This window comes from Mesoplodon bidens (genome assembly GCF_964165515.1).
Source record: "Mesoplodon bidens genome assembly, chromosome: X".
Lineage (NCBI taxonomy): Eukaryota > Metazoa > Chordata > Mammalia > Artiodactyla > Ziphiidae > Mesoplodon > Mesoplodon bidens.
The window spans coordinates 24,686,039-24,713,563 of NC_138163.1; the positions used below are offsets into that span (position 1 = coordinate 24,686,039).

The 27,525-nt window shown below is 39.6% G+C and overlaps 1 protein-coding gene across 4 annotated transcripts; it reads left to right on the top strand.

Moving 5' to 3' along the window:
• The first annotated feature begins 2,451 nt into the window (after positions 1-2,451).
• PABIR2 (PABIR family member 2) lies at positions 2,452-26,397 on the top strand. 4 transcript variants are annotated; one of them, XM_081221370.1, is made up of 10 exons: positions 2,452-3,516; positions 5,648-5,726; positions 10,034-10,090; positions 10,394-10,437; positions 10,522-10,576; positions 10,850-10,951; positions 11,294-11,379; positions 12,149-12,210; positions 14,667-14,763; positions 23,681-26,397. In XM_081221370.1, exons 1-10 carry the CDS (start codon positions 3,419-3,421, stop codon positions 23,823-23,825), a joined length of 825 nt encoding a protein of 274 aa, XP_081077496.1. In that variant the 5' UTR covers positions 2,452-3,418; the 3' UTR covers positions 23,826-26,397. The 4 variants fall into 4 exon arrangements, with proteins under 4 accessions (XP_081077496.1, XP_081077495.1, XP_081077498.1 ...); XM_081221369.1 differs by having other exon boundaries at positions 2,453-3,516; positions 12,146-12,210; XM_081221372.1 differs by having other exon boundaries at positions 2,453-3,516; positions 24,618-26,397.
• The last annotated feature ends 1,128 nt before the right edge of the window (positions 26,398-27,525 follow it).

Here is a 27,525-nt window from a genome sequence, read left to right on the forward strand (position 1 = left end):
GCTAGCACAATTGAACCAATCGCACAAACAAATCATTGTTTTCCGTGTGTGTGTGTGTGTTTTACCATAATCATACAGTATATTTTTACAATGAATAAAACCTAGCTGCTCGAAGCTATTCATCTAAGAAAAAAATTGGGGTTAAAGCAGGGAGGCTTATTTTCTTAAAGCGAATATCTCAGAATTTAGTATACATACCAGTGTTTCCATTTAACAATGCTATCATGGCTCAAAACATTCTAAGAACTGCTCTTTTAGAATTTTTCACCACCAGTTAATGAGCCACATTGAGTAGTGAAATCTTAATTCCATGCTAATAATTTTGAAAAACCACACATTTTAGGAACCATATAGAGAACTGGGAGAGAAGGCAAGTGAAACGAGTGAAATGGGAGTTATTAAAATAGTCATAACGTGGTATAGCACTTTACAGTTTTAAAAAAATGTTTTCACATACTTATCTCAATTGGTTCAATCATTAACCTTGCTCAGCTAATCAGTGGTGAATTTAAAATAATGAGATTATCTTGAGACACTTCATGACAAGTTCATGTATAACATGAAGTATCATAATCATTCTTCATTCATTCTGAGAATAGACTAAGAAACGTGTAGTTATATTGGGCAGAATTAGGCTACCTAAACCCCAGACATGAGGACAATTTGGAGTCTCCATTCCTGATATAAGACAGGTTAACAATAGCTACCATTTGGGGGGCACTTATTATGTGCCAGGTACTGTCCTAAGCACTTGAAATATGTGATCGCATTTAATGCTTACAGTAACTCTGTGAGTTAGGCGCCACCACAATGCCCATTTTTCAAAGGAGGAAACCAAAGCCGGGAGGGGTTACTCAAATTACAACTACTAAGTGGCAAAGCCAAGATTCCTCTGCCCTTCTATTTAAGTGAAAAGACAGACCAGGTGCCTCTGGATATTTCTCTGGATACTATTTTTGTACCCATAAGTACTCGATAAATACTTATTACATTATTTTATGAATAAATACAGGTTTAAATAACCTGTCCTTCACAGCTATCCTGTAAAGTAGGTAAATCATTTCTATTTTACAGTTGACAAAATTCCAGAAAGATTAATGGCACATAACTAGGTAGCAGTAGAATCTGGGCTGGTACCAAGATTCCTGAAAGCCACTGCTGAAGTTCCCAGGGTAAGCTGGAAAGTTTATGAAAGATGGCAGCTAAAGTTTAGTAAAGTCAGGGTGACTGCAGAAGGCAATGGTTAAATACAGAACAGAGGGTCAAAACCAAACTGTTTGAATAAGAGAAAAATATGGAGTACATCAGAGGACAGGTAGCTCTTACCTCCACTCTACTGCTTATTTTACTTTTCAAAGAGTTTGTTACTATTCTTGGCAGGTAATAAGGTTTAATGGATATATTCTGAATGAATAGACCAATCAAATCTCATCATGTCTAAACATTACTGATATCTAAACACAGAGCTTGTGTTTCTAATCCAGCTGGCAGGAAAATATAGGCAATTTAAAGGAAACTATCTAAAAGTGGTTTAAAAACTCTATTATGGTCAGAAAACATAAATATTGAGGATTAAAATGACGATTAGGCTTGGCAAGTTTTAATATGGTACAACTGAGTTGAAGAAGCAGGTAAAACTATTTTTGCAAAAGATGAATTTTTCTTTTTTTTATTTTAAATTTCCTGGTTATTAAGTTTCCTGTATTTTCTAGGTATGTATGATTAACACAACACAGAGGCCATCTCTCTCCCAGGGTCATTCAAGTGGTGAGGATTAAATGAGTTAATATTTCTAGAGCTCTCAGAATACTGCCTAGCACACAGTAACTGCTACGCAGGTGTTCAATAAAATAAGTAATTCCAGGTCTCACACAAGCTGAATCGTGATCGTTAGAGTCTTCGTTCATAAAGCCAAGAAAAAAAAATTCTGGTTCTGCTACTTGTTCGTCAGGGCTTTACCTAATATCATTGAGGCGAACGGTGCTTGTATAATGGAGACGAGTGTTTCTCACTAACTATATGAACTCTCACTAGATTCTCTTTATTTTTACCCCATTGCTTTTGTTTATTCACTTCCCTTTGGTCTAGTGCATCCAAATGGATGATCTGAAAAAGAAATCTGCCCCTCCAGACAGAGACCAACAAAGTCCAGGGATTTAAGAAATGAGCTAGGATCACAGAAGTCAGAGCATACGAATTGGGAACGAAAAAACATGGAAACCACGTGTTTCTTTTTTCCCATGAATACTGGCCCAAACTCCTCCAGAAAGAGGATGCTCCAGTATCTCCAAACGATTGGTCCTTTTCAAAATCGGGCGCCAGGGTCCCCGGGCCAATGCAGTCAAAAAAGGCTCCGGGCTCCCGGGAAACGCTCCTCCCCTTTGGAGGAAGTTTGCTGGGCGGGGCTCCCACGCATGCTCCGTGCCCGCGGGCCCATTGGCGCGGCCGCCGGGCGCATGCGCAGGGCTCGATGGGTCCCCGGACGCGGAAGACCTGGCCCCGCGGCGGTTCCCGCTTCTGAGGCGTGAGAGGCGGCAGGTTGTAGAATTTGGTCTTGGCCCCGAGGGGTTCCCCCGGGCCATTGGAACCCAAGACAGGAAAAGGAGGCACCGCGGCGGCGGCTGGTCGAACCCCCCACCTGTCCTCCAGGCAGGGAGGGGGGGCGAGGAGAGGAGAAGCAGCGACCGCAGGGCTGAGGAGCCTCCGGACCGGGCGGGTCCCGGAGCATGGGGGACTGGACCGGGTACCCGAGCATGGGGAGCTGGAGTCTCCGATACTGCCTGGCCGGGCCCTGCCTGACTGTCAGCTCCTCGGTGCTAGTGCTGCCCGGGCAGCTGGGGTGTCTGTAGCCCGGCCCCGCTTGAGGTCGTTGGCCAAAAGATAGCAGCATGAGTTCCGCCGCTGCCTAGTTTCCTCCCCGTCTTTCTCTTCTCCCTCCTTTCTCTCTCCTCTTCCCCAGACTTCGTCCTTCTTCTTTCACTCCTCCCGCTCCTCTTTTACCTCCACCCTACCCTCCTCCTTTCCCCCGTCTTCTTCTTTTCCCCCTTGTCCTCCTCCTTTTACCCTCTTTATCTTCCTGCTTTTCCATCTAACCTTTTTCCCTCCCTCTTGCTCTTTTACCTCCTCCTTCCATTCCTCTCCTTCCTCGTTCCTCTTCCCTTATCCTGTCAGCCTCCACCACGACCTCTCCATCCTCCTCCCTTCCCTCACTCTCATCCTCCCTTCCTCATCCTCATCCTCCTTCCCTCCTCCTCCTCTCCTGCTTTTCTCCGCCCCCGCCCCCAAGCCTCCGCCCCTTAGCCCCCGCCCCCAGCTGCCAGTCCCCAGCAGCTCAGTCCTGCAGTGAGACTCTTGGGAGTCCATAGCTAAGCACCAGGAGCTAAGCACTGTCCGCCGTGCCTGCCTGCAAGTCTCCGACATGGCTCAGGAGAAAATGGAGCTGGACTTTGAGTCTGACACATCTGATGGGGTCACCCTGAGGAGATCCAACAGCGCTCCCCTGATCCATGGGCTCAGGTGAGCACAGTTGGGGAGGATGGAGTGCAGGGTTCAGGGGCTCCTCGACCCCCTGCAAGCAGTCTTGCTTCACTCAAGTGAGAGTTGGAGCTCATTTGGGTCCTCCATGCTGAGGGGGACTTGTTTGCTTGACAGTAACTTGGGTCCCAAGGTGGAGTGAAAGTTTGACCCCAAACTCTGGGCAGTGTGGGGAAAATGGGGCCCTCTCTACCTGGGGCTCTGTTGGCTCACTGTAAAAGAAACTACAAGAAGCTTCTGGCTCTTCTAACAAGTTGCTTGCCCTGCCTAATTTACACCACTGAATGTCAGACTGAAGCCCCTGGAACTAGGATTGCAACTTGACACCTGCGTCTAAGAGTTGCTATTTCTAAGCTTAGTTCAGGAACCCTGGCATTAACACAGGTTTACTTCAATAAGTCGCAATTTATCTAATAACTTGTAATTAAATGGCATATTCATGGCCTATTAAGTGATTGGGATTTGTCATAATGTTTTCAGATCCTAGAACTGCCTGAAATGCATTCTGGTCAATAAAAAAAGAAGGGTGGCATGTCAGTGAAAGCGAAAGCACAGGTTTTCGAAAATAATCGAAAGAATTGACCCTTGAATTTTAGTGTAAGGTCTTGTGTTTTCATGTGAATTAAGTCACCAGAGGGTCTATTTTAAGGTAGACTCTTGTGATAGTGAAGGTTAGGTTGGCAGACGTCTTGAGCCTATTACATTTCACTTTTTGTAAGTCAATTCGTGAGACCCTGTAGAAATGGAATGACTCCATAAAAAAGGGGATGGGAGTAGAATTAGCCAAAAACACTAATCAGGCACAGTGAAGGCAAAGGAAGAGGTAATCCTTGTCTGTCAAACTGATTATAATATCTTTGTTTTGGGGAAAAAACAGATTCACCTTTTTTTTTATATTTCAAAACTGAGGGAATGGTGGAGTGACTTTTTGCTTTTCTAATGCTGTCCTCAGCTCTACATTTCTTTTTGACACTATAGGAATAAACTGGTCTTTTCTGGTTGTCTTTTTGAATCTCATAAGCCAGCAATTGCTGGGGACTGGGGTGATCCTGTTGACCTGCATTTAGACTGTTGTAGAAATACCATGCTGGGGTTTTTTGAATCATGATTTAAGTAATTATTTGAAAGGTAGCATGATGCAACAGAAAAAGGAGTGAGGCGACCAGGCCTAGTCCCAGTTTTCTCCCTAACTGGCTGTGATCAGGAATGAGTCACTTAGCCTTGTCGAGTCTCTGTTTTCTCATTTAAAATTTCAGAGAGCTGGATTAGGTCACCTCCACGGTCCCTTGAAGCCCAATCCAGTTCAGCCCTGAAAATCCTTCTTGACCTCTTGTCCTGGGCATGGCACTCTGCTAGGGACTGCAGGGATGACCAAAACACCTCTACCAAGGGGTTTAAACCACATGCACACTTTCCTTTAATAAAAAAGTCGGTGTCTCAAGAAGCGTCTGATTTCCCATTGTGCTCCCACCCAATGCAAAGGAGGGAATGATCGCATTAGCTTTGTGGAATGAAGAGGGGCTTTGTGGAGGGTCTGGCATTTTCGATGGGTGTTGAGGGAGAGGAAGGGTTTGGACAGATGGTGGTGGGAGGGAAGGCATTTGAGGCAGAAGGGGCAACATGAGCAAGACTCTAGGTGTGCTGATGTAGTTGGACAGCAGGATTCCAAAGTAGAACACATGTTTAGGGCAATAGTGGGAGACGTGCTGATAGGGCTCCCACTGGAGATCAGGGCTCCCCAGCCCTTCTCACGTCATGGCACATGTAGAAAGCAGTAACATTTGCGGGTAGGTCCTCTGGGGTAAACAGATGAGGCTGCCAGTGTCTGGTGGTAACCGGTCTGGGGGCGTGAGTTCTGCCCAGAAGGAGCTGGAGACAACCAGTCTGGAGCTCCGCCCCATACCTCTCCTAGCCATCCCCCAAGCCGGAGCAGATCAGTATCAGCCAACCTGTAATCCACAGCACACCACTCTCGGGAAGCTCTGAAGAGGACGGTGAGGAGTTGCTTCATTGTATCTGTCGATTTCACTGTTAACCAGAGAGCTGGCGTTAATACAGTCGAAGGATCTCTTAAATGAGAAGACATTAAGCATTTTATTTTTTTATTTTTCAGTGACCTTTCACAGGTTTTTCAACCTTACACGTTTAAGACTCGGAGGAATAGTACAACCATCATGAGCCGTCACAGCTTGGTAAGTATAGGAGTAAGTATCATTAGTAGTTGAGATGGGGGGAAAACACTTGCAAATGTGGTTCTTTCTTGAGATGATGTTCTCTGCACCATTGCTTACAAAAGAAACGAATGATTTTACCTGTCTTGTTTACTGCTCGTGCTGTGGCTACTTTTAGCTTTTGGTGCAAAAAGGAAATCTGGTTAGAATTTTTTCTTGGCTGTGGGACTTGGTATTTTTAAACATTGTTCCTTGTTTTTTGTCACTACTTGCATCATGGTTGTGAGGTAAGTCAGGATTAACTTCTAATTATACCTGAGAACAGTGGTCTTTATTTGTCCTAGGATGCAAAAATCATGTATATGGTAGCAGAGAGTTTATTTTTGTTGGACAGTGCTATCTATTCAAAGTAAAGTCTACTTGAAAATGCTTGGATTTGTATTCCAGTAGAGGTGCTGATGGTGACTGGTCTATGTAGCCAGAGCCATCAGGGAACACCTTTTTAGTTGGTTGTTTGTGTTGGGAGAAATTATGATGAGGTTTTCACATAGTGGCCCTTCACATGTGGAGCCCACTTATCCGGTAATTGCAGTGCCCTGGAAGATATGAGATGTAAGCAAATAGACCTCTAAATGGCTGAACCAGATTTCCATAGACTGTGCACAAAGGTCCATCAGTTTATTTATAGGAGGGGCTCTCTGACCTCTGAATCATCTAAAATTTATGCACAATTATAATAAGCTTCCAACCCAGTAGTGTGTGAGAAGCAGCCAATCAGAAGAGGTACATTTGGGTTAAAGGTTTATCAGCAGCAAGGGAGGAGAGGGGAAAACTGAAAAGCGGACAGAGGTTCTTACAAAATCAGCCCGTGGCTTGGTCTTAGAGCTGAGAGCCTGTTAATAGACCCTGAGGGTGTCACTGGCGTTGAACAGTAAAATAATTGATGTTCCTACAGATACCTGGGTCATTAACCTTTCCTTAAATTATAGTAATACCTACGCTCATATGGTATTTTACATGTTACAAAGTACTTTCACACATTTAATTCTCATAGCAACCCCTGTGAAGTAGGCAGGGCAAAAGATGTTTTTCCCAATTAAAAGAGGCAATGGCTAAGACTCAGCCGGATCTAAGTAACTTGCTCCGAATCACACAATTAGTAAGTGGCAGAGCTGGGATTAGAATAGAGATCTTCCAGTGCCATTCTGTTTGGTCAAATCTGTTTAAGAAATGGGGGTGGGGAATATAACACTTTTAAGAAAGATTTCCAGCCGAAGTGGCTACAGATACTTCAAGGGGGAAATGTTAGCTCTCTGGAGATTTCGTTGACTGCCCCTTCTTCCCTGAGTATGCTAGAACATAGACCTACTCGTTTTTGCCGTATATGTGAAAAATGTTTCTATATGTTCTACAGCCGTTTTCTGATCTCAACAGCATAGCAAAGAAGGGAAAATGATTTTGCCCCTCTGAACTTCACTTGGCTCTTCTAAGATGTGAAGATTCTTATCAACTCTGGCGGGGTGCATCTCTCATTAATAGCCTTCCTTCTGGCTCTACTAAAATGCATGCAGACTAAAATGGAAAAGGCTAGTGGGGGGGCGGGGCTAAAGAAAGAGACGTGCAGAACTAGAACCTTCATTATTTAACTGATTAGGTAGAAAGGCAGGGAGAAGAGAAGTCGGAGTGACTGAAATTTTGTTTCTTGGTGACCAGGGGAAAAGTGTTGCCTTTATTCTGGGTAGAGAATTAAGAGGAATTGGTCGTTTGAAGGGAAAAAAGATACATTTTTTCCAGGCATGTTGGGTTCAAGGTGCCAGTGGCCCCATGCTGTTGTCCAAAGCAATATTCAGAAATCTTCTCAGAAACGACAGTCGTCCTGCCTCACCCCCTTTCACTTTCAGCAGATGACCCTTCTCACTTCTCAGAGAAGGCAGACACCTCTCTTCCATAATCTGCAGCTTTCTTCTCCTGGAAGTGTCTTTCCCTTCACATGGGGTGCTTTCTGCTAATGGTTGGGAATTTGTCGGACTCCCCTGTGCCTTCGCTTAGTCTGTCATCTCTGCTCTATCTTGTGTCCTCAGTCTCTTCCTTGCTGGCTCTTTCCCTCCCACCTTCTTCTCCCGGCTCACACATCTCATATCTGGAAGACAAGCTTCTCTTTTTTTCATACGTCTGTCTTTCCCTTTTTCCCTTCCCCTCTCCGAGCTTTTTCAAAGTTTAATCCACACTCAACTGCCTCTGACTCCTTGCCAACAATTCAGCCAGTTTATAATCTCACTACATCTACCACAACTCCATTTAAAAACCATGCTGCTGGGCTTCCCTGGTGGCGCAGTGGTTGAGAGTCCGCCTGCTGATGCAGGGGACATGGGTTCGTGCCCTGGTCCGGGAGGATCCCACATGCCACGGAGCGGCTGGGCCCGTGAGCCATGGCCGCTGGGCCTTCGCATCTGGAGCCTGTGCTCCGCAATGGGAGAGGCCACAACAGTGAGAGGTCCGCGTACCACAAAAAACAAACAAACAAACAAACCATGCTGCTAAAGTCCCCAGTGTCGGGCCTCTGTTCTGGTCCCATTTAAGCCCTTTGCTCTAACTTCACACCATTAACTGGCGCCTCCTTGAGGTTCTTGGCTTTTTGCTCAGCCCATCCATTGCTCTTGTTGCTGGTACTAGACACAGCTCTGCTGTTCTCTGTCCCTTTTGCGGGTCTACTCTCCAGTTCTGTCTCAAATCGACGAGCTGTGTGTGATATAGATGTACCATCTAAGCTTGTGACTTTCTCTGCAGTCAGCTTCTGGCAATCCATACTTTGGCTTTCCTGATTATTTCGTTGCCTTTGGGGTTTCTTTTGTTCCCTGACTGACATGTTCATGCTCTCTGCCACAGTATCCTGATGGAGTCTTTCCTGCCTTATTTACTTGCCTAGTAGCTTAGCATTTTTCAAATGACCTTATCAAGAGTTCACCAGCAAACATTTATCACTTTCATAATGGAAAAAATACTTTTGGAAAGGAATTTACTGGTAAAATTTTTCTTATTTCAAAGCCTAGGAGAGGAAGAAGTAAAAGAAAGGGGTGGGAAATGAAGGGATCTCTTTTGAGGTAAAATCTTATTTTAGTGGATAACTTTAAAAAATTTCACCAGAATTAGCTTTTGCCTAAAAACCTTAGAGCAGTTTATCACCATTTTATACTGCTCACTACATGAGTATTTTTTAAAGTTTGAATAGGATAAGGTCTCTTGTAGCAGGATAATTGTCATATTTGGTTTTATAGTATTACAAATTCATTTGCATTTCATCATGGAATAAATAGTAGTTGTTTACATTATGGCTATAGACTCTCCCCCCGCCAACCACTCAGTAAGATGTTGATATAAATTGTACCTTACATTTCATGATCAGATTATGATGATTTTGAAGGAACATAATTTGGCCCCCAAACCATTTCATCTTTGTGTTACTAAAAAATGATCTAAGGGAAAGCAACAGTTATCTTAAAAATTCACCTTGCCTCTACATTGATTTTTTTCTGAACCTGTAAGCTTTGTGGTGATAGCATTAGTGATCGAATTTTAGAATTGACTTAGATCATGCAAGTAAGATCTCCTTATTGCAGTTTTAAAGTGTTTTCGATAAACATTAATCATAGACAGTATATTATATTGAGCTTATTTGCTCGTCTTCCTCTGTCAGTTCACTAGTAATAAAAATGAATAGAATCAGTGTTTTTGCTTTCCCTTTGTATAGAGTCCCTTATTTTAGATAAGTGGGTTAATGGCTATTTCTAAGACCTGGAGTCTTTTTTTACATAAACGTACACGGCTCTGCATTCATTTTGGGAAAAATGTTAAAGTCAGTGCCTGCCTAGCGACAGATGGTGCTTTGAGGTTGGACACCTGGTGTACTTTCTAAAGACTCAATGTACTCGTGGGTCATTTCAAATAGGATAAAATGTTGAAACATTAGTTGCTGAATGGCTCTCAGTTTACTTACCTTTGCCTGCTTAGGAGAGGAAGACTAAAGCATTGTTTTCCAACCAGGAAATGCACAATTACTTGCTTCTTGGCTTTTGCCAGAGATGAAGGTTTTCAAGGGTTAAAATTATAATCAGTCATAATTCTTGTAACCAAATTTCTTTACCAATTACATTGTGATAAAAAAAACTGAATGTACTGCCTCTCTAGTGCATTAATGTTCAGTGATTTAAAGAGCTCGATTTCTAAGAAGAATATGAAAAATTATCTAGGAAGAGGTTGTACACTGGCACTGACAGCAGGCCGCTGCTTTGTGATTCAGAAAATAGTAAATGTTTACTTTTTCTTTCCAGTTGCTGTCATCTTCACCTAATCGGATTCCTAGCAGCAGACTGCATCAAATCAAAAGGGTAAATTTTACTTACTGGCTCAGATCTGTAATTTTCTGCATTTTACATTTTGATCTTATTTTCATTTTGCAGATTTAGATGTTAAAAATGAGTCAGGCTGCCACTCTGGTTAGTTGTGGACAGGTTCAAATTCTTCTGAGTGGGCAGATAAAATATAGATGTGGCACAGGTGACAGTCTTAAAATGTCAGTCACGCTGTACTGTGATGATGTCAAATGAGGCAGAAAAGTCCTTTTCATTTTCTTTGAAATAGAGAACTGTGTGGATAAATTTTATGTTTTCAGCACATGTTTGCCTTTGCAGGAGGAAGGCATGGATATTATGAACAGAGAAACTGCACATGAAAGGTTAGTGCTTCACAAGAACAGGGTGTGGCCGAAGGTATGTCTTGTTTAGGAGCACTAATGGCCATTCATTTTTGTCTGTTTTAGAGAAGTGCAAACTGCAATGCAGATAAGCCAATCATGGGATGAGAGCTTGACCCTGGTAAAGTTTTCACATGTCTGCTTGTTTTTTATTTTCTAGAACCCGCTATATTGTTCATTGGCTTCATTCATTTTTTTCATTTACCTCTGGCCCTCCTGTTTCCACATTTGAATTCAGTGTTTTTGATCTCTGCTTTCCCACCAGTATATGAGATTGCAACTTTTTAGAATCTATACATTTCTACTCTAAAAATGTAGGCCTATTTGTGTAGTAAAGAAGAAATGTGATGTGTTGAGTTGTGAATTATGAGGAAATAACACTTTCTATTTACAGAATGATAGTGATTTTGACAAGCCAGAGAAATTATATTCTCCTAAAAGGATTGACTTCACTCCGGTTTCTCCAGCACCATCACCCACCAGAGGATTTGGAAAGGTAGGTTTATTGACAAGATATTAACTCTCTTTCACACACTGAGCTGTTTACTCTCTAAAATACACACAAACACACACACATACACACACACAAATCACCTCAATTTTGATGAATTCAATGACTGGAAGGAAAAATAATAAAAGTCTATAGTAGTAATATGAAAAAATCTATCAATCTATCCATCTGTCTATCTATCTATCTATCTATCTATCTATGTATTCTCTCATAAACATGTATGAGAGACACACAGGTAAGCAATTCTAAGGATGCTGTTGTTGTCATTTTGATAAGAACCTTTTGAAAACTGGAGCACTAGAAGTATTTTAATATGTTTTTTCCTAGCAATGTTTTTCACCATCCTTACAAATGTTTGTGAGCAGCAGCGGGCTACCACCAAGTCCCGTTCCTAGTCCAAGACGCTTTTCCAGGTAAGTAAACCTGCTTTTTAAATGTGGTTGAAAGGCTGTTCATTAAATTTGTCTCTTTGGTGAACTTTTTCCCCAACATTTTATTATGGAAATTTTCAAACAGCAAAACTGAAAGAATTTCACAGTGAACATCCATATACCTACCACCTATATATTCTACCATTAACATTTTACCATATTTATTTTTTTGAGACTTATGCCAGTTTATGTTCAGAGGGGACACACACACTTGAAAATATATTCTTTATAAGGATAAGGAAAAAACATTTTTTTTAAAATTGTAGACCAGTCAAAATCCCAAACAACTTATTAATAAGGTTTATCTTTGTTTTTTTAACTGTTGTGGATATTTTGTCTTAGAAAATGAGTTTTTTTGTTTGTTTGTTTGTTTGTTTTGCGGTACGCGGGCCTCTCACTGTTGTGGCCTCTCCCGTTGCGGAGCACAGGCTCCGGACGCGCAGGCTCAGTGGCCATGGCTCATGGGCCTAGCCGCTCCGCGGCATGTGGGATCTTCCCGGACCGGGGCACAAACCCGTGTCCCCTGCATCGGCAGATGGACTCTCAACCACTGCGCCACCAGGGAAGCCCAGAAAATGAGTTTTTAAAATAGCTTAAAATGCCATGTTATTCCAGATTGTCATATGCCAGGTCAGATCATGTACTCAACCTACAACACAGATGTTGTCCATTTCTCCCTATGTATCTGTCAATTTTATTGATTTGCCAAAAGTACTTTAATGTCATCCTGTTTGTTTATTCTTTAAAGCAGGAGAAGCCAGAGTCCAGTCAAGTGCATTAGGCCCAGTGTTCTTGGTCCTCTTAAAAGAAAAGGTATGTGTCATCCCCCTTCTGCTATTAAACATAGTCCAGCTTGAATTACAAATTAGCATTTCTGTCTGAAATTAGTTCAAGGCATGACTCCTTTCTTCTAAAGAAATAGTGAAATATTCTTTCCAATGTATGCTTTACTGATTCTAAATTCTGGGAATTAGTTATTTGATACTGTCTATACTTTTTTATACTTCATAACTGAATCTTATTCAGATATTCATAATATCAATATATATTCTAGAAATTTTGCCTCTCAGTGATCTGAATATGAAAGAGATGTAAGTTGATACGTTGCAGAAATATGTGTTAATGTCATAGCAAATAAGTCCATACACATGCTGTACGCTCAAATATAAGTCACCACCAAATGATGCCTCCCATTTGAGTCTCTATAGGGTTTTTGATATAATAGGGTACTCTCTTTTTTTGTGTGTGTGGTTTATAAGAAATGCACTTTATTTTTTAAATTAATGTTTTTATTGAAGTAGAGTTGATTTACAATGCTGTGCCAATCTCTGCTGTACAGCAAAGTGACTCAGTTATACACAGACAGACATTCTTTTTTATATTCTTTTCCATTATGATTTATCCCAGGATATTGAATATAGTTCCCTGTGCTCTACAGTAGGACCTTGTTGTTTATCCATTCTATGTGTAATAGTTTGCATCTACTAACCCCAAACTCCCAAGGGGTGCTCTCTTAATTACCTTATTTTAAACCACAAAGCACTAAACGAAAATCTCACTCAGTGCTAGTTTGAGATGCTTATAGAGGGCACCCAATGGAGTCTATTAAAAAAAAAGGCAAAGAAATTTAACACGGGTTTAGTCATTATTCCTGAGGATATGACCACGTGATTACAAGTGTTGGATGTCATTTTAAATGAGAGTTTTAATGATCATTTTTAAAAAGCAATTCAGTAAGTTTTTTTTGTGTGCAGATCACCTCTGGAGCTAGTAAACAAATCAACTCTTCTAATGTTAGGTAAACGGATACTTGCACCTTCGGCAAAGACTTTCCAGTGGTATAGCATCATACACAGATTCAAAAAGTGCTATATTTCAGACAACTTAAAATTAAAGATGGTGTGCTCTGAGGAATAGATGCTGATGCAGTGACAATATTTGTATTTAGTGAATAAATTTTATTTTATAAACTAATAGTCTTTTTCCTTAATGCTGCAAGGAATTATTTACAATCCGAAGAACCTTCTGAGGAGCTATTATGTGAAAATAAAACTTGGAAATTAAAGCTAGTATAGTTATTAGTATTAATTTTAAATATGTTGTAGGAAGTTGATGGAATGTAATATGGTTGTTCAGTTTCAAAGCTATTCCAAAATATACCAGCAGATGGAGGGATTCCTTGCTAAAAAGGGCTAAAGTCTTTTGCTAATGAGGTGTTGAAAGCCCGGCAGCAGCTTTGAAAAGCTGCATATTAAAGCATGGAAAAAAGCAAATGAAAACATAACCTTTCTTGAATTTCAGTAATTTTCAGAATAGCTCCAGAGGAAATATAATATGAATTAATTAATAATATGGGGAAAAATGAATGTTGCATTTGTTCTTCCTTGATCTTTTTCCATCATAAGAATCTTGTAGAGGTTTAAGTTCATGGTTGCTAATTTCTTAATGGAGTGTAGATAGGCCCATGAATTAAATTGTCTTTAACGTTCAATTTTAAAGCTCAGATAAAGAGCTTTGAAACCAAGGTATGTGCATGTTTTAAATCATAGCTTATTTGGAAAGGGGCTTTTCTGTCTAATTTAGGGTTGTTAGTCTTTGCACTCCCAGTGGCAAAATGTTAAGCATTATTTCTTCTGATGCAAAGTTTTTCTATTCCCAGTTCTGAGAAAATCTGTGGGATTGAGGTAGCCAGTACAACATCAATTTTGTGAACTAATTAATAATTGCTTTCCGTTACAGATGTGCTTTCAAACTTATATTTTCTAATCTTCATTTTCACTAAGTAGCCTAAAGCAACCTTTGATTTATATACTCTTTATCAGACTGCATGCCTTTGAATCCATTTGACTTCAACTCAGGAAATGTTCTGATATTAAAATATATAAAATCAAAAGTCTTTACTAATCATCTAGCATAAATTATTATTCACCATGAGCTTCAGCTCTTGGGGGATACTTTATTTCTGCTGTGGTTATTAGTCTTGATTCATTTTGCTAATGCAATCAGTGTTCTACTCTTCTATTAAAGAACCTGACTATATGGGCAGCGTGCTGCATACAATAAATGAGAAGGTATTTTTAGGGCTGCTGACTTTTTAGTTAAGTTTATGTGGCAGTATATTTCTTCTACATTAAAGCACATGGAAAAATAGCTTTCAAGTAACAGTTTGAAGTATTCTGATCTTTGGTTAAACAAAGATCACCCCATTTTAGCAGTGAGCCTATATCTGTAAAATTGCTTTACGGTAGCATCATCTCTTTCTGTTTTAGGTGAAATGGAGACCGAAAGCCAGCCCAAGAGGCTCTTCCAAGGCACTACCACTATGCTGTCTCCGGAGGCTGCACAATTGTCTGATCTCAGTTCATGGTAAAAAATGAAATAAAATCCAAAGGATACTAGGGAATGATGTATTTGAAAAGAACCACAGCAAAAGTATATTGGGATCATTTAAAACATATTCAACTTTTTATCCATGCTCCCTAGAGGTGAAATCTCCATGGAGATGTAGACAGTGTGAGAAACCAGATCGTTTGAAAGTCACCAGGACTTCCTTTGGAAGTGCATGTATCTTTTTGGCACCTTCACCTTCATGCCTAGCTCCTGTTAGGTCAGCCTCTCAGTAGGTGCTAATGGTGTGGGAGAGTGTCAACAGCTGGATGGCATGAGAAGGAGCTTCTGGGTTGCCTTGGGTAATATGCCTTGATTGTAGCTGCTCTGCCTGCATTTTGTATTATATCCTTTTAACTTAGCAGAGAACACCAGCATTTTCTTAAGCATGGCATTTTCTAAATAGCACTATCTGTTGTTATAAAATCTTTTTGAAACTTCTGGGGTGTTCTGTCACAATAGTAACTAAGGTTTCGTTTAAATAGTAACACCTGCAGATTCCTGTGGTCTGTTCACATAACTTTTTTTAGTCTTTTAGTCTTACTCATCCGAGTTTAGATGTCTAACTTAAGGCCGTTTCATGATTTTGTGCGGAAGTTAACTTCTTTTCCTGTACCCAAATTTGAGTACTTGGATGAGTTGAGTACTTGGATGCCAACATACTTATAGGAAGGAAAAGAAAGGATAATAGCAGTGGCCAGGTGATATTTTGAAATCTTTCAGTACATTTCAGTCAACTTACTGAGCACCCATGTTCTGGATGCAATTGTGTAGTGCCTTGCAGAACTTTTTGTTCCCTGAATTTTTTTTTTTTTTTTTTTTTTTTTTTTTTTTTTTTGTGGTATGTGGGCCTCTCACTGTGGTGGCCTCTCCCGTTGCGGAGCACAGGCTCCGGACGCACAGGCCCAGCGGCCATGGCTCACGGGCCCAGCCGCTCCGCGGCATGTGGGATCTTCCCAGACCGGGGCACGAACCCGTCTCCCCTGCATCGGCAGGCGGACTCCCAACCACTGCGCCACCAGGGAAGCCCTGTTCCCTGAATTTTATGGCTAAGTTTCTTTTTTTTTTTTAAGAACCCCAGAGGGCGTTCACTTTAAAATAAAAAAGATGGTGCTCTCTAAATGGAAGAATCCTATAAGCCACTTCTAAGTTATACAGACTGACGATTCCTTCTTTCCAAATCACTTATTCATTGTTTTTCCAAGGTAACCTCTACTTCTAGTTGACCCAAGAAGTCACAGATTATTCTAGCTCATTAGACTCGTTGATCAGTACCATTCTAACCTTGGAACAGATGCCTTTTAGATAGTTCTGGCTATTTTCAGCCCCACACTCTCTCTTCTCTCTCATCCCTGTCTGTCCTTGGTAGCTCAGTGTGCTAAATTTGGTACAGAATGCCTTTCCAGGTATGTAGATGATTGCAAAGAGAAAACTTCTAAAGCTTGTCAAGAGGACTAGTGGGTGAAACTCTATACTGAGTGGAAACTGCGTATCACTTTTATGGTAAAGTGTGTTTTAATATAGGCACATGACATTATAAATAGATTTCCTTACGCAGTTACTAACCAAGTAACCAAGTTCATGTTAAATGATATGAAAGCATTCGCCAAGCTAAAAACATACAGGATGAGGTGATTTTTAAAAAAATATTGCTGTAGGCTGACTGTGCTTGACACTATGAAACAGGTTCACACTAATAAGTAAGGAAGGACAGAGAATATATGGCATTTACCAAGGGCCCTCTCCCCTTGTTCAGACGTTTATCCCTCTGAGCAGCACAACCTAAGCTGTCTGTGATAGTAGCTGTTGTGAGGCTTCTTTTTTTTTTTTTTTTTTTTTTTTTTTTTTTCCCACCGTGCCACATGGCTTGCAGAATCTCAGTTCCCTGACCAGGGGTTGAACCCAGGCCATGGCAGTGAAAGCCCAGAATTCTAACCACTAGGCCACCAGGGAACTCCCATGAGGCTTCTATTTCTATTGCCACCACCTCCATTCTCCGTAGACATGTAACTGGCTGTGGGAGCCCTGGGAACATCAACATTGGGGATGAAGGGCACTTCTGATCTGTAAACACAAAAAGTGTTGCCTCACACTGGAGAGATTTGCTTTATTCGTGGCTGCTCATAGAGTGCTAACAAGCCAACATATGGCTCAAGTAATATATTAAAAAGAAACTTATTACTCAAAATTCACAAAACTCAGTATCAAAGATATTTAGGTGATTAAACTTTCAAGCGATGTTTTTAGTAAGTTTGGAGCATCTGGACTTCTGAGGCTGTTAAAGCTGACAATCGCAATAAGACTTTTGGAACACCTTGTGTACTAAGATTGCTGACATTTATGTCTTAAAATTAACAGAATTTAAATATGAGTTATTCATGATATGTAAAATTGGATTCTGCTTTTGCAGAAACTTTTTTTCCCTATCTCTTGAAAGCAGCTTCATTGATCAGACATCCATATTCTTAGAAATGGGGACAGAGACAGGAGCTACCTGTTGCCAAGGATAACAATCTACTCGATAACTAAGGAAACCATTTTTATACATTTTAGGGAGAGAAAAGGTATCAGATCATCAATAGGTATTATCTCATCATTTCAATCATTATAGTTTGTTCCCTGCCCCACTCCATAAAGAAGAGATGGGTTTTAAAACTTTAAAGTTTATATACTAGATGATGATCTTTAAAAGCTTGCATCTTTTAAGTATAAATTATCAATAAATGTGAAGTTTGAGTATTGACCCATATGGAGTTTGTGTCCGGTGTGCCAACTGCTATGCAAAGGAATAGTAGGCCTCCTCTTCATAAACCTATTTCTTTTTCTTTTTTTTTTAGTGATTGAATCTTTTTTTAAAAAATTTGTTTATTTTATTTATTTATTTTTGGCTGTGTTGGGTCTTCAATGCTGTGTGCTGGCTTTCTCCAGTTGCGGCGAGTGGGGGCTACTCTTCATTGTGGTGCATGGGCTTCTCATCGCGGCGACCTCTCGTTGCAGAGCATGGGCTCTAGGCACGCGGGCTCTAGATTGCAGGCTCAGTAGTTGTGGCACACGGGCTTAGTTGCTCCACAGCTTGTGGGATCCTCCTGGACCAGGGCTCGAACCCATCCCCTGCATTGGCAGGTGGATTCCTAACCACTGTGCCACCAGGGAAGCCCTATAAACCTATTTTGTACAAAAAATTCTTCAATCTTTGCCAAGCAAATTTGGGGACCTTTGTTAATCACAAGGTAGGAATTATGTCATTCTGCCTTTAGTCCTTATGAACATCAGGAGTTTGACCATAGCTTGGAAGTACACCTTTACGTGGCGCTTTCATTTTTTTTTTCATGCTGGGAACTCTTGTTCTGCTCCTCATTCTTTTGGGAATAAGACTATCTGTGGCATATAAAATAAAGGAGTTTCCAGGGCTGCTAGCCATGTAGTGAAGATTAAGTGATAGTCTATTTCTCCTACAGAAAAGGAAAAAGTCTTCCATGAAATTTCCTGCCCAGTGCCTTAGTGTTAACAGGACTGCTGACTTAACCTTTATGGTTTTATTTTAACATTTTTCACTAGATTTATCTTAGTGATTTTTAACATTATTTTTAATGTATGTGTCACAGCAAGAAAATTTTATCATGAGTATGTTACATGTACAAAGAATAAGGTAATCATTATTTATTATGACAGAAATGTTCACATATACTTGAAGGTGTTTATGTGAGCAGCTTAGACTTCTGTGCTGATACTTTTTTGTCTGGTGATTAAAGAGTAGTATTTTTAATTAAAGTTTTTTTCTTCCAGTTTTACTGAGTATAATTGACATACAACACTGTATAAGTTCAAGGTGTGCAGCATAATGATGTGACTTATGTACGTCATGAAATGACGGCCACAATAAGTTTAGTGAATGTCCATCATCTCATATAGATACCAAATTAAAGAAATAGAAAAAGAATTTTTTCCTTGTGATGAGACCTCTTAGGATTTGACTTTCTTAACAACTTTCATTTATAACGTATAGCCATGTTCATTATCTTGATCATGTTGTACGTTACATCCCTATGTGCTGATACTTTAAAACTCCTATCCCTAAAGTGACAGTGGAACCGATCATATTTAACTATGTGATCTTAAAAACCTAGAGGTTATACAGCAAGATAATGCTGGGTCTTCGTAAGGTAAGATAGTAGAGAGTAGAGAACAAACCCTGTGGACCAGTTTAACCCACACAAAGGGGTAGGGGGATGCCCTGTAGTCTTACCTTATACTAAAATCTGTGCTGGGGCTGATAGGGCTGCGGCTGATTTCTAGCACATTTACCTGCCTGCCATTTATCTGATAGAACCCAATTTACTGACTGGACAATACACAAGAGTGGCTCCACCAGATGGGTGATAGCATGAGTCACACTGGACAACCTAATTTTGTTGTTACTTTATCACTGAATGTTTTAATGATTCCCTTATACTTTTTCCCTTAGTTTTTTTTTAGACAGAGGGCACTACTTTAGCTGTCCTAAGTATTTTTGGTGGTGTGGTTCAAATACTGCCTCAATTGGTATAGTCAGTGGCTGAAATGAATTAGTTTACTTTTGTTTCACGTACTCCTGTGTCCAATTTGAATTGTCTAGGTCCTTTGCTTTCCTGCCGTTGTTTGGCTTTGGGCCACTAGTCTAAGGCTCATTAGCACCTCCATCAGAGCTTAAACTAGGAAAGAAAAAAAGAGAGAAACTTAAATTGGACCACACTTTGTTGCTTTTAGAAGCCCTGGTAGAAGGTTTAATAGCAGACACAGTGAAAATCACTTTTGTACAGTGATCTCTCTGGTATTACAAAATCTCATTAGGTCTTGCTTGTGGATATATTAACAGTGGGTAATTTGTGACCTGTAGTCACTGCTTCCAGGACCAAGTATAGTAGTGCCAGACTAATTAGAACAGAAACTAGATTTTAGTTTAGTAAAAATACCTGGTTAAAGGTTTACCAGGCTCTGAATTTAAATTGCACCAGAGACTAAATGCAAGTATGCTATTTTTCTGTCAACGAAACACAATTATATATGTTTCCAGTTAATAATTGAGAAGAAATTCTTGAAAAAATATATTCTTGAAAAAAATATATGAAGTGAAATGTTCAGACTCATTTTTTTTCTTGGTAACTTCCCCATTAGCTTATTTCTTTAAGGTAATCAACAGCATTAGAAGACTGATTTCACGGCGAGTCATGTTCTGTGTTTTCGAATGAATACAGGATTCACCTAAGCAAGCAGGTTTTATGGCAAATGGAATCTTTTAACCCAGGGCTCACCATAAGTCTGGTTGGAATAAGAAAGTATTTATATTCAGATTATCTGCTTGGTGGCCAAATTTTAATCTAAGCCTGTTTCTTCCTGCCAAGTAGCAGAGAGTGTGTCCTTCGGCTTCCCAACCAATATGTGCTTTAGGAAAGTAAATTCATTTTAGTATTAGTCTAGGCAAAATGCTGCAGGAGGAAAATCACATATGTTCCAAAGGCAAATATAAAGGTCTTTTGATTTTCCAACGTCTTAGATTATCTGTGCAACTTTCTTTCAGTACTTTGAATAATTCATATTTTAGACCCATTTTGCCATTTGGTTGAAAAAATACCAGAGCCAGCTAAATTTTCCAAACTTCTTACTTAAAAGTGGTATTATCAGTGATGCATTTGACAGCAGAAAGTATAGAGTAGGAGGACTGTGGAATATACTGTTTCCATTTTTATTGGGTTGGCCAAAATGTTCCTTCGGTTTTTAAGTAAAACTAAAAGACATATTTTTCATTTTCACCAAGAACATTATTGAACAACGTATTCACTGTTTTGTTCCACTACCTTCTGCCATTTTTCAGGCAACTTCATAATTTCATTTACCCAAAATTTTTTATCTTTTTGTGCAAAGCACTGTTCCAGGTGCCTTTTACAGTCTTCCAGGAAATTGAAATTTTTTCCATTAAGAGAATTTTGTAAAAACAGAAATCAATGGAACTCCGAAGGTGCAATGTCTGGTGAATACGGCGGATGAATCAGAACTTCCCAGCCAAGCTGTAACAGTTTTTACCTGATCGTCAAAGAAACATGCTGTCTTGCGTTATCCTGATGGAAGATAATGCGTTTTCTGTTGACTAATTCTGGACGCTTTTCGTCGAGTGCTGCTTTCAGTTGGTCTAATTGGGAGCGGTACTTGTTGGAATTAATAGTTTGGTTTTCCAGAAGGAGCTGATAATAGAGAACTCCCTTCCAATCCCACCATATGCACACCATCACCTTCTTTGGATTGAGACCGGCCTTTGGTGTGGTTGGTGGTGGTTCATTTTGCTTGCCCCACGATCTCTTCTGTTCCACATTATTGCACAGTACCCACTTTTCATTGCCCGACACAATTTGTTTTAAAAACAGAACATTTAAGTAGAGAATCGCATGCGGAAATACTGGTTTTTTGGGTTTTTTTTTTTTTTTTTTTTTTTTGTTTAACTTACGTGGAACCCAAACATCAAAGCGATGAATGTAACCAAGCTGGTGCAAATGATTTTCAACGCTTGATTTGGATATTTTGAGTACATCAGCTGTCTCCCGCGTGGTATAACATTAATTGTTCTCAGTTAATGTCTCGATTTGATCACTATCAACGTCAACTGGTCTACCCGACTGTGGAGCATCGGCCAGCGAGAAATCTCCAGCACAAAACTTTGCAAACCACTTTTGACTTGTTTGATCAGTCACAGCACTCTCTATACACTGCACAAATCTTTTTTTGTGTTTCAGTTGTGTTTTTAACCTTTCTTGACATAATAAAGCATAATATGCCGAAAATGTTGCTATTTTCTTCCATCTTCAATATTAAAATGGCTACACAAAAATTCACCAATTTTGATATTTTTAAAATGCACGCTGATACGACGGCTGTCACAACACAGTCTAACAAAATTGTTTCAAATGAAGTTAAAGATGACTAAGCGCTACTAGAGCCATCTTATGGAAAAAAACGAACGAACCTTTTGGCTAACCTGATATTTTTACTTTTCCAAAGCCTATTTGTATTCTGTTTCCGTCTGAAAACAATCCACAGGCAAAAGAAAGAAATGACATTTTGAAGAAATATAAGAGTAGAGAAGCTGGGTTGGGGGAAGTTACATTTTATTAAGGGTGGTACAGAGCCCAGAAACTTCCAAATGTATCATAGGTTGCTTAACAGTGGAAATATATTAACTTGGAAATTCATAAAAACGATAATATTAAAGACATAATATTGAGTTTCAGGGCAGTTTAGACCAGGATGGGCTTTTGCAAAGGAGCTAGTGATCAAACTTAAACTAGAACCTATATTTGCTGATTCACAAGTCCTTCTCCAATTCTATGCTTTGTTTCCTTTTCAAAAATAAAAAAGTATGTCTGTGTAGATCCTAAAACTGCCTGACTCCCTCGCCAGCTTTCTCTCATCATGTTCTCCTTGCTCTCTGTGCTATAGCCATACTAGCCTGGTTTGGGCTCCTAGAAATACCCTTGCTTCTTCCCCAGCTTTACCCAGTTAAGGCCTACTCATCTTTCAGACAACTGCTCAAGTATCACTTTGGGGGAGCCTTGTTCCTCCGTATTCCTCCAACTTAGATCAGGCCACCCATGTTATATACTCTCAGAGTCCCTTGTATCTTTACTGCTTTGATCACAAATTATAATTATATATTTATTAGCATGATTATATAACTGTCTCCTGTACTATACTGTAAATTAGATGAGGGCAGGGATCATGTGTGTCTTATATACCATTGTATTTCTAATATCTGGCGTACATTCTGCACTTGGCAGGTACTCAGTAAATATTAGAAGAAATGAAATGACTGAATGAGTGAATTCGGGCCAAATATAGAGCACAGAGCTTACATGTTGTATTGATGGGTATCGTGGCCAGGAAGGAAGCCTCATGTCACATTGTGAAGGCTGGCAATTGTGAATGCTAAAGTCTGTAGCCAGATTCATGAGGCAGGCTGGCTTGATTGTTGGGAGCCCTGGGAGCCTGGGCTGGATGGGTCAGGTATCCCCAGGCTGGGTTCTAGAGGCTCTTGATGACCAGATCAGGAGTCTTAGTGGAAGGACAGGAGCAGAAGCCAGTTGTCAGGATTAAAGAGGCAAATGGGCTGTGAGGGTATTGGGTCTGTGGATATAGAGCATTCCTATTAGAAGCTTGACTGGAAGTTAACTGAAGGGATCAACAAAACAAGACTTTTAGAAATAGGAGGGAGACCTTTGAGTTTTGAAAGCAATAGGAAAGGAAATAGTCTAAGAAATTCATAAAATGAGAAGAACATAAAAGGCAAATAATGGAGGAAATTAGAAAAATGTGTATTTGAGTCGAAGGCCTCTTGGGAGTGGGGAAGTGATAAAATCTAGAGCAGTTGAAAGACTGTTCTGGAATAGAAGGACCATGAAGCAGTATACTTGCTAGAATACTTCGGATAGTCCAGGGTACCTCAACGAGTAACCACTCCTGTTACTCGAAGGCTGAAGGTAAGAAGAGAAGTATAAAAATAAAAAAAATTTTTTAAGAAGAGAAGTATAAGGGTAGAAATTGCTTGAGCGGAAGGTAGGGGAACTCCCTCACGGAAACCATGACATGTCAAGAGGAACACTTACTGGTATGTTGGACCTTCTGGTGCCTCTAGGAGAGCACCCAAATTATACAGAACCTTGCGTGTCTTAACTTGGGATTTCTCTGACATTGTCCTCTCCCAGGTATCTGAATATAGTACATTCTCTAGTTTTGCTGTTGCTTTTATGCTTTTTATGATTTACCAATGCTGTACTGATCCGTGAGTTCTTGAAACCATGTCATTGCATGTTATGTTTGCCTTTACCCTGATAGATGCATCTGCTTATAATTCTTTTTGCTTTGTCCTCAGTTCAGATATTTTGGATGGCAGTAGTAGCAGCAGTGGCTTGTCCTCAGACTCACTGGCTAAAGGCAGCACAACCGCAGAGGCTCCAGTAGCATGCTCCAATTCATGCTCTCCGTTCATCTTGATGGATGATCTCTCACCCAAGTGACTTACCCATTTCTGATTCAATGTTCTAACTGCTGTTTCCTGCAGAAAACATTCAGGGAGGAACACAGGGAACTTTGATCCATAATGAGGATTAAAGTGTTACTGATCTAAACCATTTTGATGCCATTCTTTTTTGGCACTTCTCTAAAGTTTGATTTTATGAGTATAGTAACCTTACTTAGGTCTCTTTTTGCTGATCTCATTTTGAACTAGTAACGAAATCTCAAATACTCATTTTTGATTGCTTAGAGTACATATATATTTTTTTTTCCTCAGTGCTTCAAAGAGCACCTATTTTAGAGTCTATACATTTTAGGAAAGCACTAATATGTATTTTCGACAATGGTTCTTTTTCCCAGCAGTGTCATGACAGCTAGAGTTGATCAGAAATTCTCTTGCTTGAGAGATTTTTGTTGTTGTTCTCTGTTGACTACATAAGTCTCAAATCTCTTTATCTCACAGTATTAGATGAGTTGCTTTTGATATAAATTTTTATTTTTCTGCATCAGCTTAAAGTACATTATTTTGTTTCCCTTTCCTGTTTGAGCCGCTTCCTTGCCATTTCTCACAAAGGGGAAAAAACATGTTGTTGCTTTCATTACTGTGCATATTGCTTCTTTGCTGTTGGAGTGTAGGATGCAAGGATTGATTTTAGTGCTGAGAATGTAAACGGACTTAACAGGATGCTGGGATTAGTCACCACAGCTTCTTATGACTTAGCTACCCCAGTTGATATTGTTCTCCTCAAACCTGTTGCCCTAAGGAATATATAAAATATTGTTAATGTTTCTAGGTGGTGTTATCAAGGAGAAGAAATTCCTGCCTTGACCAGATGTGTGGAGCATCTACAAATGAATGAATAATGTTATTTACACACAAAACCACTGTGTAGAAAAGTGTACACGGAGCTTGACAGCTTGTCTTGGGTGGTGTAATGAGGCCTGAGGGGCCTTGGGGTTCAGTGTCATGCTGTAAAGATGTATATCATAAGGTAGGATAGAAGAGGGGCTTCATGTGTCTGAATGCCACATACCGTTTTGATTGCTGCTTCTTTCTGATTACTTTTTCATCATTGGAGTTGTTTGTTTTGTTGTGTGGTGAGTGGTGTTGTCGACTGTAGTTTGGTTATTGTGTTGCCCCCAGAATCAGAGTCCAGTTCTTATACATGCTGCCTTATAGGAAGCACAGTTTAATACCTACGAGGAAGCTTTTAGGAGCTGCCAAAGTCAATGTCATTGTGCGTTCTGCTTTTAAGAAGCTGTTTGAGCTGTCAACAGTGTACATGATAGTAAGTCTGCGGTACCGTAAGTTATGTAACATTTAAAAGAGGAAAATCCCGATAGAGCTATTTTACAAACCTGAGTGTAATCTATTGCCATGTTATTTATTATTTAAAACTGTGCAAAATGTCTGTTGTGATAGATCTCTTTTAATGTTCAGACATCGTGGTTGGATTGTCTGTATTTAACATGCAAATTTGCCTGCTAGGACCATAATATTCCATTTTTAAATGAATGTAAGAAATGAAAACTACTGCATTTGTATCTTTTGAAGGCAAAGGTCGTTGAATTTTAAAGGAAGATGATGTGCTTTGAGGGTACCCACAGACTAGTAATACTGTAGGGCTTGAAGGGAAACCTATTCTCCCTGAATTATAAGAGAGCATCACTTAGCTTGCAGTAAGTAGTTCTGTTGTAGCATCAGCCGTGTTGTTTATTTTAAATTGTGATAACTGCCATAATGGCCATTAATGGCTTTATTTCTCATATTGGCTTTCACCTGTGCAAAGTCCATAATCCTTCAAACCTAACATGAATGTATATATTATGAAGATTGTTCTCTAGTATGTCATTTTAAAGAAAAATTACATCAGTGGTACGCAGTGTACTTATTCTGTTTGTGAAAGATGTTAAAAGTCTCTGCCTATATAATACTGAGAGATGGTTTTCTCCTATAGGGTATTTATCCACCAGCTCTCTACTGTCTTCTTTGCCTTAAAGGGACACTTTTGGCCATCATTTTTTGGCTCTAACTTAGGACTCTTAAGACATAACCTTTAGAATGTAATGATATTTAAATTTATTTTTGAAATTCAGCAGTGTGGTAGAATTGGGACAGGAAAATGAAAATGTTCCTCTGTTATGAGAACTAAGAAGGAAGGTGACTGACTTTACTGTTTAAGCCAAGGTTCATTTTTATTGTTTAAAGTGACTAGAAAGTTAAGTTTGTGCAGGGGTTGTTTCAAATTACATAAAATAGATGCTAATCTTCAGGTGAGCTTTGTTGACAGTACTCCTTTATTTTTATATAAAGTCTAATATTTGAAAAGTGATCATTGTTATAAAGTAAAATTCTCTCTTCCTATTCTAATATTATATCATATTTCAGGCTTCTATTTGAAAACAAGTATAAGAGATATGATAAGAAAATTTAATAGATGCTCTTTTTGCTTGACTGACATATAATCGCTGTGTTTCATGATAACTGCTTTTGGAATAATAAGTTTTGTGAACTGCTGACCTTGTGTATATCTTAGAATGCAAATTTAATAAAGTGTGTACACATGCATAAAATTCTGTAAAATTTTTAAGCGTATCCATATCCCAGTATTGCATTCTCTGTGTCTAATTGCAGTCAAGTTTTGAATAAAAGGATATCGGGAACACAGAAGAACTAATAGCTGTTTTGAAGTTTGGGTTGTTTCCCAAAACAAAGAGAAACCTCTCCACATAATCTGTCAAATTTTCAAGAGCATTTTTTAGAATTTGACAATTTAGAAGGTTCTTGCCAAGTCTACACATATTTCTTACTTGTTTTGGATTTATTGTGTCTTGCTTTTTTTTACATATTCATAAGACTCTAAATTGGTTTTGGAGCAAGATGGCGGGGGCGGGTAGACAGGCAAAAAATAAAAGCCTTTCATGCATGACTCAGGTTTTAAACACTCACTTTTCTTTTCAGTATTTTAAAAATACATGAACTATTTTATTTCACACTTAGAGAAAAGTTGCAAGAATAGCCCAAAGAACTCCCATATATTTTTCACCCAGGTTCCTCAGTTGTTGATATTTAACCACATTAGTTTTACCATCCCTCCCACTCGCTTGTATGTGTGTATGTGTCTGTGTATATTTGTATGTGTGTGTCACATTTTTTCTGAACCATCTGAGAATAAGATATAGACATGATACCCCATTACTCTTAAGTGCTTCAGTGTAAATTTCCTAAAGACAAGGACATTTCTACATGACCACATTGCAGCTATCAAAATCAGGAAATTAACCTTGATACAAAACTATCCCACCTAGTGTACAGACCCCGTTCATATTTTGCCTGTGGTCCCAATAAGGCTCTTTTAGCAAGAGGGAAAAAAAATTTTTTCTGGCCCAGGATTCTATCCAGGATTATGTGTTACACTTAGTCATTATGTATCTTTAGTCTCCCTCAGTCTGGAAATCCCCCAGTCTTGCCTTGTCTTTTGTGATCCTCATAGTTTTGAGAAGTACTAGCCAGTTATTTTGAAAAATGTCCTTCAATTTAGGTTTGACTGATATTTCCTCGTTACTAAATTCAGGTTATGCATTTTGGGCAGAAATACCACAGAAGTGGTGTTGTGTTCTCAACATCTCGTTGCAGGAGGCACATGGTACCACTTCGTCCTATTACTGGTGACCCTTGATCCTTCGGTTAAGGAGGTGTCT